Here is a 20,823-nt window from a genome sequence, read left to right on the forward strand (position 1 = left end):
AAAGTTTGTAAACCCAGTTTTGAATACCTTGAGGGGTGTACTTTCTTAGATGGAGTCACTTTTTTGGAATTTCTATTCTAGGGGTGCAACGGGGGGCTTGAAATGGGACATGGTATAAACAAAACCAGTCCTGCAAAATCTGCCTTCCAGAACCCATATGGCGTTCCCCTCCTTTTATGTCCTCCAGTTTGGCCAAACAGTAGTTTAGGACCACATATGGGGTGTTTTTGCAAACTACAGAATCAGGGCAACCCATATTGAGTTTTGTTTGGCAGTTAACCCTTGCTTTGTTCCTGGAAAAAATTTATTATATTGGAAAATTTTCCCAAAAAATTTAAATTTTTACATTTTATGTCCATTAGCCATGAAGTCTTGTGGAAGACCTAAATGGTTAACAAAGTTTGTAAAATCAGTTTTGAATACATTGAAGGGTGTAGTTTCTAAAATGGGGTCATTCTTGGGTGGTTTCTATTACATAAGCCTCAAAAAGTGACTTCAGACCTGGACTGGTCCATAAAAAGTGGTATTTGGAAAATTTCTGAAAAATTTAAAAATTTGCTTCTAAACTTCTAAGCTATGTAACATCCCCAAAAAATAAAATGGCATTCCCAAAATGATACAAACATGAAGTAGACATATGGGGAATGTAAAGTCATCACAATTTTTTGGGGTATTACAGAAGTAGAGAAACTGAAACTTTGAAACTTGCAAATTTTTCCCAATTTTTGGTAAATTTGGTATTATTTTATGCAACAAAATTAACTTTTTTGACCCAATTTTAGCGGTGTCATGAAGTACAATATGTGACGAAAAAACTATCTCCGAATGACCTGGGTAAGTAAAGGCGTTTTAAAGTTATTCACACAAAGTGACACTGGTCAGATATTCAAAAAATGGCCAAGTCCTTAAGGTGAAATAGGGCTGAGTCCTTAAGGGGTTAAAAATCAGACCTTTGTTTATATGGCAGCATTAAAGGGGTTGTCTCATCTCAGACAATGAGGGCATATCGCTAGGTTATGCCCCCGTTGTCTGATAGGTGCGGGTCCCACCGCTGGGACCCACGCCTATATTTAGAACAGAGTCCCAAAAGTGGTGGAGAGCTTACCACTGCAGCGCATACAGAATCCATATGCTGCAGCCATGTATAGCACACTGCATAAAATGTCGCTGCTCCTGCCTTATCCTCTCTCTGCTAAAGCCTGGCATAGTATATCAGTGGAGGGTATCCTGCACTTATGTATTATGTAAATGTTAATAAGAGTAGAGTGAGGACATGCAGGAGTAGCTACCGTATGTGTGCTCCGGCCAGTACAGTGCTCACTGCAGAACACAGAATCCGTACATGGCCACAGAGTATGGATTCTGTATGCGCTGCAATGAAAAGCGCTGTAGACAGGCCCGAACTTCGGGGGACCTGTTTTTGGTAGAAAAACAATAAAATCAATAAATAAAATATATTTAACCGCTTCACGTCCGCCCATAGGATATAAACGTCCTATGGGTGGACGTCTATCTCCTAATGCACGTTTTAAAACGTCCTTTCAGAAACAGCAGCTGCACGCTAATCGTGCAGCTGCTGATCGGGTTGCCCGCTGTCAGTGACAGCAGGGCAACCCTAAGACAAGGCAGGGACAGTTCCCAGGTGTCCCTGCCTTCACGATCGCTGCAGACACAGCGCTCACCGAGCGCTGTGTATGCAGAGCAGGAAGCGCTGTGCGCTTCCTGTTCCGGCCCGGCGGTCATGTGACCGCCGGGACCAGAGAGTGCAGGGGCTGTGTGAGGTCTCTCAGAGACCTTGATCAGCCCTGCTCTGAGGCTGTACAGCGCTGGATTGCTGCTGTACAGCCTCTCTAGGGGTGCATTTGTCCTGTAACTGGGGCTACTATGTCAGCCCCAGTTACAGGAGAAATCAACAGTGAAAAAAAAATGAAAAAGTGAAGCAAATGTCCCCCAGAGGTCTTGTATGACCTTATGGGGGACGAAAAGTGTTAAATAAAATAAGAATAAAATAAAGGGTTGAAAAAATAAAATAAAAAAAAGTTTCACATGTAAAAAAAAAATAAAAATTCCCAAGTAAGGAATAAAAAAAAAAATTTTAAATAGAAAAAATAATAAAAGATAAAATAAAATAGACATATTTAGTATTGCCGCGTCCGTAAAAACCAGCTCTATAAAAATATCACATGACCTAACCCCTCAGGTGAACACCGTAAAAAAAAAAAAAAAAAAAAACCTGTGTCAAAACAAGCAATTTTTGTCACCTTCCAACACAAAAGGTGCAACACCAAGTGATCAAAAACGCGTATGTCCCACAAAATAGTACCAATAAAACAGTCACCTCATCCCGCAAAAAATGAGCCCCTACATAAGAAAATCTCTCAAAAAATAAAAAAACTATAGCTCTTAGAACATGGAGACACTAAAACATCATTTTTTTGGTTTCAAAAATGCTATTATTGTGTAAAACTTTAATAAATGAGAAAAAGTATACATATTAGGTATCGCCACGTCCGTAACAATCTGCTCTATAAAAATGTCACTTGACTGAACCCCTCAGGTGAACGCTGTAAAAATAAATAAATAGAAACTGTGCTAAAACAACCAATTTTTTTGGTCACCTTGCCCCATAAAGTGTTATAATGAATGATCAAAAAATCATATGTACCCAAAAATAGTACTAATAAAACTGGCACCTTATCCCCTAGTTTCCAAAATGGGGTCACTTCTTGGGAGTTTCTACTGTAAGGGTGCATCAGGGGGCTTCAAATGGGACATGGCATCTAAAAACCATGTGGAGTTCCTTTTCTTCTGCGCCCTGCCGTGTGCCCATACAGCAGTTTATGACCACATGTGGGGTGTTTCTGTAAACCGCAGAATCTGGGTAATAAATATTGAGTTTTGTTTGGCTGTTAACCATCGATGTGTTAAAGAAAAAAAAATTGATTAAAATGGAAAATCTGCCAAAAAAGTGAAATTTAAAAATTTGATCTCCATTTTCCTTTAATTCTTGTGGAACACCTAAAGGGTTAACAAAGTTTGTAAAATCGGTTTTGAATACCTTGAGGGGTGTAGTTTCTACAGTGAAGAATTGCTTCTAAACTTCTAAGCCTTCTAACGTCCTAAAAAAATAAAATGACATTTACAAAATGATGCCAACATAAAGTAGACATATGGGGAATGTTAAATAATAAATATTTTATGAGGTATCACTTTGTTTTAAAAGCAGAGAAATTGAAATTTAGAAAATTGCGAATTTTTCAAATTTTTGGGTAAATTTGGGATTTTTTCATAAATAAAGGTGAAATATTTTGACTCAAATTTATGACTACCATGAAGTACAATGTGTCACGAGAAAACAATCTCTGAATGACTTGGATAAATAAAGGCGTTCCAAAGTTATTACCACATAAAGTGAGATATGTCAGTTTTGCAAAATTTGGCCTGGTCAGGAAGGGGGCAAGGGGCCCAGATGGCAAGTGGTTAAAAAATGTATTATTTGGGTCTTTGTAGCAGATTTAAAAAAATACATATATTTGACAGTTTCGGTACGCTTTAAGGCCATTTACATATTTTCTTATCTGCGGACCAACATAGTAACATAGTTTGTAAGGCTGAAAAAAGAAATCTGTCCATCCAGTTTGGCCTGTCATCCTGCAAGTTGATCCAGAGGAAGGCAAAAAAAACTGAGGTAGAAGCCAATTTTCCCCACTTAAGGGGGAAAAAATTCCTTCCCGACTCAAATCAGAATAACTCCCTGGATCAACGACACCTCTCTAGTAGCTATATCCTGTAATATTATTACCCTCCAGAAATACATCCAGGCCCCTCTTGAATTCCTTTATTGTACTCACCATCACCACCTCCTCAGGCAGAGAGCTCCATAGTCTCACTGCTCTTACCGTAAAGAATCCTCCTCTATGTTTGTGTACAAACCTTCTTTCCTCCAGACGCAGAGGATGTCCCCTCGTCACAGTCACAGTCCTGGGGATAAATAGATGATGGGATAGATCTCTGTACTGACCCCTGATATATTTATACATAGTAATTAGATCTCCCCTCAGTCATCTTTTTTCTGAAGGGAATAACCCTAATTTTGATAATCTTTGTGTGTACTGTAGTCCCCCCATTCCAGTAATTACTTTAGTTGACCTCCTCTGGACCCTCTCCAGCTCTGCTATGTCTAACAGGAGCCCAGAACTGTACACAGTACTCCATGTGTGGTCTCACTAGCGATTTGTAAAGTGTTAGGACTATGCTCTCATCACGGCATTCATGCCCCTTTTGATGCAACCCATTATCTTATTGGCCTTGGCAGCAGCTGCCTGACACTGGTTTCTACAGCTTAGTTTGCTGTTCACTAAAAGTTCTAGGTCCTTTTCCATGTCAGTGTTCGGGCTCATGCACACGACCGTATGCCCTCTGCGACATACAGTCCGTGAGCAGGCCACATGTCCCGGAGCGGCATACATCGTGCGCATGGGAGTACACAGCATCATAGATTAAAATGATGCTGTGCACGTCGGGCCGCCCGCGGGGCTATTATCCCGCACTCATATGATCTTATGAGTGCGGGACAATAGCCATGCGGGCGGCCTGACGTGCACAGCATTATTATAATCTGATGCTGCTGTGTACTCACATGCGCACGATGTATGCCGCTCCGGGACATATGGCCCGCTCACGGACTGTATGTCGCAGAGGGCATACGGTCGTGTACATGAGCCATTACACAGTGTTTTACCATTTAGTATGTACGGGTGACTTGCATTGTTCCTTCCCATATGCATAACCTTACATTTGTCAGTGTTAAACCTCATCTGCCACTTCCCTTTCCAAACTTCCAATCTATCCAGATCCCTCTGTAGTAGTATACTGTCCTCTTCAGTATTAATTATTTTACACAGTTTAGTGTCATTGCGAAAATGTATATTTTACTGTGCAAGCCTTCTACAAGATCATTAATAAATATATTGAAGAGAATAGGGCCCAATACTGACCCCTGAGGTACTCCACTAGTGACCGTGACCCAATCTGAGTGTGTACCCTTAATAACCACCCTCTGTTTTCTATCACTGAGCCAGTTACTTACCCACATACAGACATATTCTCCCAGTCCAAACATTCTCATTTTATATACTAACCTTTTATGTGGTACAGTGTCAAATGCTTTGGAGAAGTCCAGATATACGACATCCATTGATTTGCCGCCAAGTCTAGAACTTACCTCCTCATAGAAATTGATTAAATTAGTTTGACATGACCAATCCCTCATGAAGTCATGCTGATATAGCGTTATTTGCCTATTTTCATTGAGGTACTTCAAGATAGCATCTCTTAGAAAACCTTTAAACAGTTACCCACGACAGATGCTAAACTTACCGTACTATAGTTTCCTGACAATGTTTTTGGACCCTTTTTGAATATTGGCACCACCGTTGCTATGCGCCAATCCTGTGGAACACTCCCTGTCAATATAGAGTCCTTAAATATCAGAAATAAGGGTCTGGCTATGACATTACTTAATTCTCTTAAGATACGGGGGTGTATGCCATCTGGTCCTGGCGATTTGTCTATTTTAATCTTTTTAAGATGCCGCTGTACTTCTTCCTGAATCAGACAGGGCACTTTTAATGGGGAATTTACTTTTCCTCATGCAGTGGAGAAAAAAATATTTTATAGCTTTGCTTTCTCCTCATCGCTCTCTGCAACTCCCCCCTCATTACTCTGTAGAGGGCCGACACCTTCAGATTTATACTTTTTACCATTTATATAATTGAAGAACATTTTAGGGTTAGTTTTGCTCTCTTTGGCAATTAATCTCTCGGTCTCTAGTTTGGCTGCTTTTATTTATTTTTTACATATTAAATTTTTTTTCTTTTTGTCATTTATTGCTTTTTTTAAAGTTCATTTAATCCACATTGGTTTTTTCTTGTTCCTTAACCTTTTATTCCCATAAGGTATGTACCTCTCACAATTAGATTTTAAGATGCTGGACTTTGTCCCAGTTAGTTAGACCTATGCCTTTTTTGAAGTTTGGTATTTTTGTTCTTCCCTGAAGAAACACTCTTTTGAATGACAATTGGAAGGTTATTACTTTATGGTCACTATTTCCCAGGTGTCCCCCAACCTGCACATCTGTTGTTCTGTCAGGTCTACTGGTTAATACTAAGTCCAGTATGGCCGTCCCTCTAGTCGGGTCCTGAACCAATTGGGAAAGGTAATTGTCTTTGGTTATTGCCAAGAAACTGTTTCCTTTATGAGATTTTCAGTTTCCCAGTCTATATCTGGGTAGTTGAAGTCCCCCATAATAACCACCTAATTATGATTTGCCTCCTCGTCTATCTCGTTTAGTAGTACATTTTCTGTGGACTTTGGTATATTAGGTGGTTTATAATAAACTCCTATTAGTAATTTATTATTGTTTTTGCCTCCATGTATTTCTACCCACAATGCCTCCACATGTTCATGTCCCTCACTTATATCTTCCCGGACTGTCGGCTTTAGACAGGACTTTACATAAAGGCAGACCCCCTCCCCCTCTCCGGTTTTGGCAATCCTTTCTAAACAGACTATAACCTTGTACATTAACTGCCCAGTCATAGCTATCATCCAGCCATGTCTCAGTTATTCCCACTATGTCATAGTCCTCCTCACACATGACATTTAGGAAAAACACTGCTTTTGAGGTCCTTGCCCTAAGCTTGTTACCTAAATCCCTAAAATCATTTTTTAGGACGCTCCACCTACCTCTAACTTTGTCATTGGTTCCGATATGGGCCATGACTGCTGGATCTTCTCCAGCCCCTTCTCCAAAGAGCAACCAATCGTTCGTCGGCAGTCACATCTTCTATGCAGACATTAAACTCTGTTTATTGGCAGCACATCGCCCATGTAAGTGTCCTTCCAAAATAACTAAACTGTATGCGAACGAATGATCGCATTAACGATCATTCGATCAGCGATAATGATTAATGAGGGCAGATTGACTTTCTATATCGTCAGTCAGAACTTGTTAACAGTAGTAAATCAGTAACCACAAGTGCTACAGTCAGTGGGTGACTACTTGAATCTCCTTTCTTCACTGAAGACCATTGTAGTCAATCACCACTAATGGAAGACTGGTTACAGCTAGTGAAGATGGTGGCTGCTGCTATCCAGAGGAAACAAAAGTAAGTATGCGGATTTCTTTGTCATCATAGCACGGTTTTGAAAAGGGCATTGGAACAGACGGGAGAATATATCCCTCTAAGCTTAATCTTAAAGGAATACTCCATTTTTTTTTTTATATCACTTCAACGACAAAATCTACATTAAAATGAATGAATATCCTTGAAAATACCTTTCTTTACTTATCTTGTGCTGAGATATGCATGCCTAGAAAAGAAAATTCTGATGCTTCCTACTAGCAATCTGCGTTAGGTTTATCTGTACCATGCTGACAGTCATGTGACCCAACAGCTCAGCTCCCACAATGCACTGCTCTCAGGTAACTGAAGACATTGTATAATTAAGAAACAGTACAAGATGAGTAACACAAAGGATTCACAAAAACATTCACTATGTTATGTAGATTTAAACTATGGAATATTGTAACTATGCCACGCAAAAGTGGGTTTTTACCATCTCAACATTTATAGTATATCACTAGGACAGGCGTAGGCAACCTCCAGCACTCCAGCTGTTGTGAAACTACAACTCCCAGCATGCATACTTACTCTGCTCCGAACTCCCATAGAAATGAATAGAGCATGCTGGGAATTGTATTTTTACAGCAGCTGGAGTGCCGATGGTTGCTGATCCCTGCACTAGGATATGCCACAAATGTCAGACAGGTACAGGTCCCATCTCTGGGACCCGCTTCTATCCTATCTTCAGAAAGGGGTTGACAGAGTGAAGAGAGTTCCGAAAATACCTGAGCCAGCTATTTCTGGCAGTGCCATAGTAGTGAATGGAGAGGTAGTCGTGCTTGCGTGGCTTGTTCTCCATTCACTGCCATGGGACTTCCGAAAATAGCCAAACATGTTAGTTTGGCTTATTTTCAGAAGTCCCATAGCAGTGAATGGAGAAGACACAGTGTATGTCTGGTGTGCTCTTCTTCACTTTAGGAGCCCCGTTCTGGAGACAGGAGCAGTTCCCAGAGGAATATGGGCTTTATTTTCTGAAACCAAAACACCCTTTTTTATCCAGTAATTCTAAGAGCACATAGTAGTATCTGAAGATCGGATCTTGAAGAAAATAAGTGTAGTAATTATCATATAAAACTTTCATTTTCAGAGAACTTTAAATGTGCTATCTAGGATTAGAACAAGATTTTGCTTTTTTTCCCCCAATAAAACCAAGGACTAAGTTTGGTATTTCAGCATTTACTAGGATTTGGATGAACTTCATTGCCAGGTACAGCCCACAGACAAGCGTGCCACTGTTTTTTGGAAAAAGCAAACCATCCTAATCCTCGACAACCCCTTTTATGTAGCAAGAGCATTACAAGTTTGAGGAGGAAACCAGACAACTCTCGGAATCAGACTGCAATAAAGAATTATCAAGTACTTATCTGAAAGATCCTCCGGTTCTCCTGACCGACCTCTGCAGCGGTGACGTCATGTCGGCAATGTGTAACTGCTCCAGCCAACAATTGGCTTCCACTGAAAACCAAAATCCACATCCGAGGTCAGTGATTGGCTGCAGCGCTTGTGTGTTGGTGACGTGACATCACTGCTGCAGAGGCCAGCCAGGAGAACCGAAGTGGTGGAGCGGAATCTCTCAGGTAAGTACTTACCAGTTCTTTATTGTAGGCTAAAACTGGACAACCCCTTGCAGCACAAAACGTTTAGGGAAAGGCTGCCTCTATAGAGCGTCATGGATCTTTCCTTTGCTATGGAATCAATAGGCAACATTTCAGAAATCTGACAACACAATCAAAACTTAATCCAAGGTTAAAAAATAGATTATATATAGAAACCGTTATGTATCCACCATTTATTTAACAGATGCAAAACCCGCTCTCCAAGTCCACTGTCTGTCTATCCCACTGATCACACTCAGCAGGTCATCATGGTTATCCAGCCACAGAAAGGCAAGGGGAGTGCACGGCGTTTAGAGGCAGATGTATGGAGTCATCCCCGCTGCGTGCCTCCTCAAAGGGCTAGACGTGAGTACCAAGAACCAGGGGGGAAAGACAGCACAGGAGTAGGCCACCTTTAATAAGCCGAGGATAGATAGATTTATATAGTGTATATATATATCTCAAATGACTTTCACAAAAGAAAGTTACAAGTAGAATAAAGAACAGAGTCTGTACAGTGAGTCATTAGCTCCGGAGTGCGGCGAGCCGCGAGTGCATGGCTTCCATGTCCTCCTCCTCTTCATCAGATACAACAGCAGCTGTGGCTCCCTCCAGATCAGCCTCTGGTAAGGCGTCTGTGACTTTGCTGGGAGCCTTGCCCAAGGCCCCTGGAAAACACGACAACCATAGTTGCAGTAAAGACAGTAAACTATAGTAAGTCATTATATAAGGAAATATTTACAGAGAAGAATATAGTGGTTTTGCTTATGTAGAAATAAAAAGTCACAGGTGCGCAATAAAAAAATTAATAAAAAAAAAATAAAAAAAAAATAAAAATAATATATATATATATATATATATATATATATATATACACACATATATATATATATATATACACACACTGCTCAAAAAAATAAAGGGAACACTTAAACAACACAATGTAGTTCCAAGTCAATCACACTTATGTGAAATCAAACTGTCCACTTAGGAAGCAACACTGAGTGACAATCAATTTCACATGCTGTTGTGCAAATGGGATAGACAACAGGTGGAAATTATAGGCAATTAGCAAGACACCCCCAATAAAGGAGTGGTTCTGCAGGTGGTGATCACAGACCACTTCTCAGTTCCTATGCTTCCTGGCTGATGTTTTGGTCACTTTTGTATGCTGGCGGTGCTTTCACTCTAGTGGTAGCATGAGACGGAGTCTACAACCCACACAAGTGGCTCAGGTAGTGCAGCTTATCCAGAAGGGCACATCAATGCGAGCTGTGGCAAGAAGGTTTGCTGTGTCTGTTAGCGTAGTGTCCAGAGCATGGAGGCGCTACCAGGAGACAGGCCAGTACATCAGGAGACGTGGAGGAGGCTGTAGGAGGGCAACAACCCAGCAGCAGGACCGCTACCTCCGCCTTTGTGCAAGGAGGAACAGGAGGAGCACTGCCAGAGCCCTGCAAAATGACCTCCAGCAGGCCACAAATGTGCATGTGTCTGCTCAAACGGTCAGAAACAGACTCCATGAGGGTGATATGAGGGCCCGACGTCCACAGGTGGGGGTTGTGCTTACAGCCCAACACCGTGCAGGACGTTTGGCATTTGCCAGAGAACACAAAGATTGGCAAATTCGCCACTGGCACCCTGTGCTCTTCACAGGTGAAAGCAGGTTCACACTGAGCACATGTGACAGACGTGACAGAGTCTGGAGATGCCGTGGAGAACGTTCTGCTGCCTGCAACATCCTCCAGCATGACCGGTTTGGCATTGGGTCAGTAATGGTGTGGGGTGGCATTTCTTTGGAGGGCCGCACAGCCCTCCATGTGCTCGCCAGAGGTAACCTGACTGCCATTAGGTACCGAGATGAGATCCTCAGACCCCTTGTGAGACCATATGCTGGTGCGGTTGGCCCTGGGTTCCTCCTAATGCAAGACAATGCTAGACCTCATGTGGCTGGAGTGTGTCAGCAGTTCCTGCAAGACGAAGGCATTGATGCTATGGACTGGCCCGCCCGTTCCCCAGACCTGAATCCAATTGAGCACATCTGGGACATCATGTCTCGCTCTATCCACCAACGTCACATTGCACCACAGACTGTCCAGGAGTTGGCAGATGCTTTAGTCCAGGTCTGGGAGGAGATCCCTCAGGAGACCGTCCGCCACCTCATCAGGAGCATGCACAGGCGTTGTAGGGAGGTCATACAGGCACGTGGAGGCCACACACACTACTGAGCCTCATTTTGACTTGTTTTAAGGACATTACATCAAAGTTGGATCAGCCTGTAGTGTGTTTTTCCACTGTAATTTGGAGTGTGACTCCAAATCCAGACCTCCATGGGTTGAAAAATTTGATTTCCATTTTTTTTTTTTGTGTGATTTTGTTGTCAGCACATTCAACTATGTAAAGAACAAAGTATTTCAGAAGAATATTTAATTAATTCAGTTCTAGGATGTGTTATTTTTGTGTTCCCTTTATTTTTTTGAGCAGTGTATATATATATATATATATATATATATATATATATATATATTACACATACATACATACACACACACACACTCACCTAAAGAATTATTAGGAACACCATACTAATACGGTGTTGGACCCCCTTTTGCCTTCAGAACTGTCTTAATTCTACGTGGCATTGATTCCACAAGGTGCTGATAGCATTCTTTAGAAATGTTGGCCCATATTGATAGGATAGCATCTTGCAGTTGATGGAGATTTGAGAGATGCACATCCAGGGCACGAAGCTCCCGTTCCACCACATGACAAAGATGCTCTATTGGGTTGAGATCTGGTGACTGTGGGGCCATTTTAGTACAGTGAACTCATTGTCATGTTCAAGAAACCAATTTGAAATGATTCGAGCTTTGTGACATGGTGCATTATCCTGCTGGAAGTAGCCGTCAGAGGATGGATACATGTTCTCATTCTGTTTACGCCAAATTAGGACTCTACCATTTGAATGTCTCAACAGAAATCGAGACTCATCAGACCAGGCAACATTTTTCCAGTCTTCAACAGTCCAATTTTGGTGAGCTCGTGCAAATTGTAGCCTCTTTTTCCTATTTGTAGTGGAGATGAGTGGTACCCGGTGGGGTCTTCTGCTGTTGTAGCCCATCCGCCTCAAGGTTGTGCGTGTTGTGGCTTCACAAATGCTTTGCTGCATACCTCGGTTGTAACGAGTGGTTATTTCAGTCAACGTTGCTCTTCTATCAGCTTGAATCAGTCGGCCCATTCTCCTCTGACCTCTAGCATCCACAAGGCATTTTCGCCCACAGGACTGCCGCATACTGGATGTTTTTCCCTTTTCACACCATTCTTTGTAAACCCTGGAAATGGTTGTGCGTGAAAATCCCAGTAACTGAGCAGATTGTGAAATACTCAGACCGGCCCGTCTGGCAGCAACAACCATGCCACGCTCAAAATTGCTTAAATCACCTTTCTTTCCCATTCTGACATTCAGTTTGGAGTTCAGGAGATTGTCTTGACCAGGAGCACACTCCTAAATGCATTGAAGCAACGGCCATGTGATTGGTTGACTAGATAATTGCATTAATGAGAAATAGAACAGGTGTTCCTAATAATTCTTTAGGTGAGTATATATATATATATATACACACACACACACATACACATCTCCAAAGGATGGCAGGGCAGCACTCCTTACTTCAAGTGATGCAAATGATTCAGGTGCCAGTGTTTTCCCCTTGGTCCTGGGGTCCAAACACAATCCATATATATATATATATATATGCACAGTCACTTTATTATGTGTTTCACTTGGCTTGATAATGGCTCTGTGAGAGAGCTAAAACGTTGCCTGTATCAACATGTGTTGAATAAATATCGTATTTTTTCACTTTTTATCTAAGGAGTGCTGCGTTACATTTATTTGGATTATATATATTTCCCTAGTCGTCTCCATGACAGCACACTCGAAGACTGACTTCCTCTGATAGGACAGGAAAAAACACAGAGGTTAAAAACCCCACCCCTTCCCCTCATCGCCAGTGTTTTTTCCTGTCCTGCCAGGAAAGGAAGACCGGAGAGGTGCTGGTAGCTCTATGGGGTTCCTCTCAGTATCGTTTCTTTACGCATCTTATATACAGACCGGAGGTCGGTTCCGGAGGTTCGGCTCTCCCTCCTCCTGCTAAGGTCTGTGCCCGGGCCCCTGCTGGTGTTGGTGGCCCCGGCAAAGTTCCCTCCTGCAGCATTCCAGGAGGGCTATATGCGGAGTGGTATGGCGGCTGGAGCGACGCTAGGACGCGATTCCCTCCAGCCGCCGGGGGATGATGTCAGACGCAGAGGGGGCGTGGCTTTGCGTCATGATGTCACTCGTTCTGGCGCATAAAAGGGGCAGATTGCCGGCTGAAGATGGCGCCCAGTGTTTGCACCCCTGCTTGTGCCTCTGGCGATTTTGGTGAACGGGACCTGCTAAACATGAGTGCCCCTACCACACCCGGCTCAGGATCAGAGCCCCCCCCACTACCCAGGGTCCAGTGAGTAGCCTGAGTCAGGCACACTTCATGTACTATTGTTGCCCTGTAGTGGTTGACCCTTCTCTCCCTTATATGTTTCAGGGAGAAAAGGAGTCTTCCTCCTCTGTTAAGGCCAGGAAGTGCGGCTTGTGTTTGAAATGTCTGCCCTCTTCTGGGTCTAAACCACTGTGTAAGGAATGTAGTGCATCGGTCGTTAAATCTGAGTCCTCTAGCCTGCTCGAAGATATCAAGTCCATGGATAGGGAAGAGGTTCAATCAGCCCTGGCCTCACAAAAAAGGGAAGCTTCCCCCGCCCCCAGGCCCTCTCCCCCTAGACCGGGAATTTCTAGAGATCTTATTAGTGTGGGAAGAGATTCCGATTCAGTAAATCCTGATCTTTCGGATCCGGAGATATTACATATGACCCAGGAGTCCGATGAAGATAATGAATACAGGAGGTTTCTGTTTAACCCTGCAGATATCGAAGAGTTAATCAGAGCTATAAGGGCCACGATCAGGATGGAATTTCCCAGGAAGCCCAGAACAATTCAGGAGGAGATATTCGTGGGTCTGGGGGAAAGGCAGAGGTCTGTGTTTCCGGTGCCGGATAACGTACAGAAGCTGATTAAAGCAGAATGGGACAAACCTGAAAAGGGTTCCTTCATTCCTTGGGTCATTAAGAGGCGGTATCCATTTGACAAAGCAGATTGCACAGACTGGGAGTCCATTCCTAGAGTCGATTCTCCTGTGGCCAAGGTCACGAAAGAACGGTCCTTCCTTTCGAGGATGCCGCACAGTTGAAGGACCCTATGGACAGGAAGGCGGAGAGCCTTCATAAGAAGACATGGGAAGCCAAGGGAGCCCTTTTAAAACCGGGGGTAGCTGCGACATGTGTGGCCCGTACCTTAAAAGTATGGCTGGAGCAGCTAGAGTTACATTTAGTTAATAAAACTCAAAAGGGAACAGATCTTGGACAGCCTTCCCCTACTAAAGATGGCCACTAGCTGCCTAGCAGACGCCTCAGTGGAGTCCATAAGACTATCTGCCCATACGGCAGTCCTGTCTAATACAATTAGAAGAGTCCTTTGGCTGAAGGCCTGGTCGGGGGGATATGACGTCCAAGAACAAGTTGATATCTCTGAAGTTCCATGGCCAGTATTTCTTTGGTCCCGACTTGGATAGAATCCTAGAAAACGCCACTGACCGCAAAAAAGGTTTTCCTGAAGACAGATCTAAAAGCAGGAGGCAGTTTTTTCGTAACAAAACACAACCTCAGGATACCAAAACAGATAGAGGAAAATCAGGGAGGTGGAGCTATACAAAAGGGGGTAAAAGGGAGAAATTTCCTCTTTAATCCCAATAAGGGGGATCCTTCCCCTTCCTCCTCCAAGCAATGACGCCATCAGGGTTGGAGGAAGACTCAGCTCCTTCATAGATACCTGGGAGCGTGTCATCGCAGACCCTTTTATTGTCAACATTATAAGAGAAGGTTATGCGATAAAGCTAGAATCTATTCCCCCACAAAAATTCACCTTAACCCGGCTCCCCTTATCTCAAATGTCTTTTCTGTTCGACGACATGAGAGAGTTATTATGCCTAGGGGCAATAGAATGTGTTCCCAGCTGGGAAGTAGGAAGGGGTCACTATTTATTTTTAGTTCAAAAACCAAGCGGCAAGTTCAGGACTATAATAAATTTGAAGCCGCTGAACAAACATATCACCTATCGCAGATTCAAAATGGAAACAGTGAGGTCTGCAGTGAAACTCATCAAGAAGGGGCTATGATGGCCATGATAGACCTCAAGGATGCTTACTTCCACATCTTCATCCATCCTCAATCCAGGAAGTATCTAAGATTCACGGTACAGCTGGAAGGAAGGGTCCATCATTATCAGTTCAACTGCCTTCCTTTTGGAATATCTTCTGCCCCTCGCATCTTCACTAAAGTCATGCAGAGGTAGTGGCCTCCTTAAGCCGGAAGGGAATACTAATAGTTCCATATCTGGACGATCTGTTAGTCGTAGCAGAAAGTACAGATCTGCTTCAGTCACATATTCAGTTGGTCCTTTCTCATCTTCAGGATCTCGGCTGGATAGTCAATTGGGAGAAATCCAACCTCCTTCCAGCCAATCGGAGAGTTTTTTTGGGCATCCTACTAGATTCCGTCCTCCAGAAATCTTTGCTACCTTCCACAAAGGTCCAGGATCTGAAGATCTGAATCCAGCAATTCCTGAGGAGTCCGTTTTGCTCGGTCAGAGAAGGAATGTAAAAGCTGGGACGTCTCTCGTCCTGCATCCCTGCGGTTGCTTGGGCTCAATACCACATGAGACCCCTGCAGGACCTGGTTCTCAGGAAATGGAACAGGTCACAGCTAACCCTGGACTAGAAGATATATCTAACCAGGGAAGTAAAAATATTTTTACAGTGGTGGCTCAGAGACAAGAATGTACAGACAGGGGTCTTCTGGAATCAGGAAGATGTTTTCTCCTTGACAACGGATGCCAGCTCCTGGGGCTGGGGCGACCTTGCAGCTGGAAATTTCTTTGAGGCTGACCCTCAAAGGGGGATGTCGTCCAATTACAAGGAGCTTCGGGCAATATGGGAAGGCTTAAAAGCAACACAGACCCAGTCAAGAAACCGTCATGTACTCGGACAACTCCACAGCAGTGGCTTTCATTCATCATTAGGGAGGAACAAGGCACGGTCATCTTCAGAATCTCTCAAGACAGATTCTTGTGGGCAGAGAAGAATCTAAAATCTCTTGCAGCGGTCCACCTAAAGGGCTCCCTCAATCTAAGGGCAGATTTTCTCAGTCAGCAGAGACTAGATCCAGGCGAATGGTCTCTTTCTCAGACAGCCTTTCGGAGGATCCAGGTTCAGTGGGGCAGTCCAGGTCTGGATCTGTTCGCCTCAAAGAAAAAAGTTCCTCATTACTTCTCCCTCAACCCAAGGGATCCCTGCATGGCGGTAGACACCTTCACTCAGGATTGGACATCGGGTCTCGTCTATGACTTTCCGCCAATTCCAATGATTCCGAAGGTCCTTCAGAAATTCCAGACAGAGAAGTGTACCCTAATCCTGGTAGTCCCCTTTTGGCCCAGAAGGGGCTGGTTCGATCTTCTGAGATCCTCAGCCGGGAGGATCCAATCCTGTTTGCCCCGACCTAACGCAGGGCCCAATAAACCATCCGAACCCCAAACTATTAGCCTGGTTACTAAGCAGTCCACCCTCCTAGGTCTGGGTTTATCTCAGAGAGTGGTGGATACCCTAATGCTCAGCAGAAAGTCCAATACCTCTCGGGCATATCTCAAGGTGTGGAAAAAGTTTGTATATTGCGGTGGAGACAGGTTTAACCAGTCCACTCCTAATATCCCTCTCATTCTGGATTTCCTTCAGGATGGGCTGGATATGGGTCTCTCACCAGACAGGTGTCTGCTCTAGGTGCCTTCTACAACAATAGTCTTTATAATGTCCCCTGGGTTTCTAGATTTTTGAAGGCTGCAGATAACGCCTAGAATTAAGAATTTGGTAGCTCCGTGGAACCTGAATACAGTTCTTTTAGGCTTGTCAGATTCCCCGTTTGAGCCTATAGATTCTCTGTCTATCAAGTGGCTTACTCTTAAGATGGGTTTCCTGGTAGCAATATCGTCTGCTAGGAGAGTTTGTGAACTTCAGGCCCTATCCATCCAGGAGCCTTTCCTCAGGGTCCTAGAGGATAAGCTAATATTTAAACTGGACCCCAATTTCCTCCCTAAGGTAGTATCCAACTTTCACAGGTCCCAAGATATTGTCATTCCCTCGTTCTGTGCCAATACCAGGAATGAGCAGGAAGCGAAATTCCATAACTTAGATGTAAGAAGGGCAGTTCTTCGTTATATAGATGCTACCAGAGAATGGAGGATAGACAAAAGTTTGTTCCGTTTTTTGGCCCTAATAGAGGTAGGAAAGCAGCTAAGAGCTTCATATCTCGTTGGATAAGGAGTGCTATTACGGAAGCATATAGAGCCTCTGGTAAAAAAGCCTCCTCCTTCTCTCAGAGCCCATTTAGTAAGAGCAGTATCCACCTCCTGGGCCGAAAGGGCATCTGCCTTCTTGGAGCAGATTTGCAGGGTGGCCACTTGGAAGAGAGACCATACTTTTACTAAACATTATAGGCTGGATGTATTTGCCAATGAGGATATGGCCTTTGGACGCAAGGTCCTGGTTGCTATAGTCCCTCCCTGAGTGGTTTCACTTTGTTAGTTCTCCGAGTGTGCTGTCATGGAGACGACTGGGAAAATGAGTATTACACTCACTGGTAATCCGGTTTTCTAGAAGTCTCCATGACAGCACATATTTCCCGCCCTTCTATATCCTATAATCTTTTTGGTTCTACCCTTTATCCTGGTTTCCATTAAAATACACTGGCGATGAGGGAAAGGGGTGGGGTTTTTAACCCCTCTGTGTTTTTCCTGTCCTATCAGAGAAAATCAGTCTCCGAGTGTGCTGTCATGGAGACTTCCAGGAAAACGGATTACTGGTGAGTGAAATACTACACACACACACACACACACACTGTCCCCTAAAAAAGCCCTTCAAAGAGGACCTGTTCCCTCTCCGGACATGTCTGGTTTAGTAACTACTTGCACTCCTCATGTAATACAAATTCTGGACTCTATGTTGTGCCATCCATTTATTATTCCTGCTAGAAGTTATGAATTATACAAATTAATTAATGGCATTTTGCAGTGAAGGTCCAGCTGAGTGTTACCAGTTGGGGGGGTGTCCTTGCACAGTCTGATATTATCCAATTGGTACTGCCAGTGTCAGACTGAGCAGGACCCCCCCCCCCCCCCCCAACTGGTAACACCCATCTAAGGCTACTTTCACATTAGCGTTTTTTTCGTATCCGTCATGGATCTGCAAAAATGCTTCAGTTACAATAATACAACCGCATACATCCGGTTGTATTATGTCTTCTATAGCCATGACGGATCCGTCTTAAACACCATTGAATGTCAATGGGGGACGGAACAGTTTTCTATTGTGTCAGAGAAAACGTATCCGTCCACATTGACTAACATTGTGTGTCAGCACGGATCCGTCTTGCTCCACACCACATCGCGGACAGAAAAACGCTGCTTGCATTTGGTACATTCTGTTTCGTTTAGTTTTGTCCTCGTTGACAATAAATAGGGACAAAACGAAAGCGTTTTATTCTGCTATTGAGATCCTATGACTGATCTCAATAGCGGAATTGAAAACACTAAAGTGAAAGTAGCCTAATTCTCCAATACAAACTTCTAGCAGGAATAATAAAGGAATGACATAACATACAGTGGTAAGAACAGCTACTCCAGAATTGCTATTACATGGGGAATGCGAGCGGCTACAAAAACAGACATGTCAGGAGAGGGGTCTTTACATTTTTCTGCTTTAGCAAATTATAAATTAGATCCTGTAATCTCTCATTGAACATCACATGGATCACTTTCCGCTTTACCTGCTGTGATTTCAAAGAGAATCTTATCTATTTCCATTTCTGCCGCTTCTTCCATTTCATCCTGGTCTTCCATTCCTTCAAATGTGTCTTCTAACATCTCTTCTATAATGCCAGCCTAGGGAAAGTAAGGCTTTACTACATAGTACATTTGCTGAAGCCACTTATTTCCAGAAATAAATATTTCAAGGGGCTTTGTCAAAGAGTACAAGAAACAACCCCCTACACCTTTGAGTTCGATCACAAACCTGCTTCCACTGTCAGAGCCGAGCAATGGCAATACAAGCCGGACTGTAATCCCATACATTAGGGAAGGCCAGTCCTCCATCGACCCTACCTGCCATTAACTTCAGCAACTTACGGTAATACGTGGACGTCGGCCATGCCAAGACAAAGCTGTCGAGGCTTTATTTAAATGAGAAACATCATCATGTTTAAAGCAATAAAGGTACGGTCTGTAGGGGATATGCTCTGTCTAAACAGCAATCTACTTCCCAGTAACAGGGGTGCACTGCCAATTAGGCAAGGCGAATGCCTCCGACGGCGCTACCTGGGACAAAGTGGGAGTGGCGGCAGGGCCCTGGGCAATGAGCTCTTCCATTGTGGAAGCACTCATCTCTCTAGATTCAAATGTCACCCTCCTCAGGACTGGGGCACCCGATAAGGTTTTATTTTTGTACTGGCACACATTGTAAGGGGGTATTTTTTGTACCGGCACACATTGTAAGGGCTCGTTAACACGAACGCGTGCTGCCCGTTTCCGTATTGCGGATCCGCAATACACGGGCACCGTTCCATGTGCATTCCGCATCACGGATGCGGACGTATTCACTTCAATGGGTCCTCAAATCCGGAGATGTGGAACGGAAGCACGGAACGGAACACTACGGAGTGCTTTTTGGGGTTCCGTTCCGTGCCTCCACACCGCAAAAAGATAGAGCATGTTCTATCTTTTTGCAGTACGGAGGCATCGCGGAGGGATAGGTCCACGATCCCCATGCGGCTGTCCCACGGACCGCGCTCGTACATTGCGGATCGCAATTTGCGGTCCACAACACGGGCTTCGTGTGAACAAGCCCTAAGGGGCATTATTTGTACTGGCACACATTGTACGGCCTCTTTCACCCGACCGTATGGCTTTTTCAGTGTTTTGGGGTCCGTTTTTCACGGATCCCTTGTTCCGTTTTTTGTTTCCGTTTCTGTTCCGTTTTTTCGTATGGCATATACAGTAATTACATAGAAAAAAATTGGGCTGGGCATAACATTTTCAATAAATGGTTCTGCAAAAACAGAACGGATACGAAAGACATAAGGATGCATTTCCGTTTGCGTTCCGGTTTTTTTGCGGACCTATTGACTTGAATGTAGCCACGGAACTTGATTTGTGGCAATAATAGGACATGTTCTATCTTTCAACGGAACGGAAAAACGGAAATACGAAAACGGAATGCATACAGAGTACATTTAGTTTTTTTTGCGGAACCATTGAAATAAATGGTTCCAAATACGAACCGTATACGAAATGCAAAAAACGTCCCGTAAACAGAAAAAAAAAAAAAACTGTTGTGTGAAAGAGGCCTAAGGGGGTATTTTTTGTACTGCCACACATTTATTTATTTTATTCACAATATAAAAGGGAATTATTACTACTGGGGGGGCGTTATGGTTAGCTTTATTACTACTGGGGGGACTATGGGGAACACAACTACTAATATGGGCACTATGGGTACATTATTACTCTTGGCGGCACTTAACAGTAAGTGTACTCTGGCAGATAATTATTACTATTGGTGGGACTTTTAGGGGGAATTTTAAGGTGGGGGCAACCTGGCACAGTACCAGTTTGGCACAATTATTTTTGGGAAACACTAAGTTTACGGCACTATTTGTGTCAGGGGCATAATGCCAATAATTATTGAAGGGGGCACTATCTGTGTGGTACTAGAATTTTCAGGGGGATTACTTGTTTCTGCAGTATAGTAATGGGGAGCACAGTGGGCACAGTATTGGGGTGTTTAGAAGGTGGGGAGGATGATGGAAAAGTAGCAAACTAAGACGTCTATGTGTCAAACCCTACAGAGACA

The 20,823-nt window shown here is 43.5% G+C and overlaps 1 protein-coding gene across 1 annotated transcript in view; it reads right to left on the bottom strand.

Annotated features, from left to right (window-relative positions):
• Positions 1-8,941: 8,941 nt before the first annotated feature.
• Positions 8,942-20,823, bottom strand: part of CHMP3 (charged multivesicular body protein 3) — a 38,904-nt gene continuing 27,022 nt past the window's right edge. Inside the window, exons 5-6 of the mRNA XM_040419275.1 lie at positions 18,743-18,857; positions 8,942-9,450 (exon numbers count right to left, since the gene is read on the bottom strand). Of these exons, the coding sequence (XP_040275209.1) occupies positions 9,308-9,450; positions 18,743-18,857 (258 nt within the window). The 3' untranslated portion in view covers positions 8,942-9,307. The remainder of the gene's footprint in view (positions 9,451-18,742; positions 18,858-20,823) is intronic.

This window comes from Bufo bufo, chromosome 2 (assembly GCF_905171765.1).
Source record: "Bufo bufo chromosome 2, aBufBuf1.1, whole genome shotgun sequence".
NCBI classification, from domain to species: Eukaryota; Metazoa; Chordata; class Amphibia; order Anura; family Bufonidae; genus Bufo; species Bufo bufo.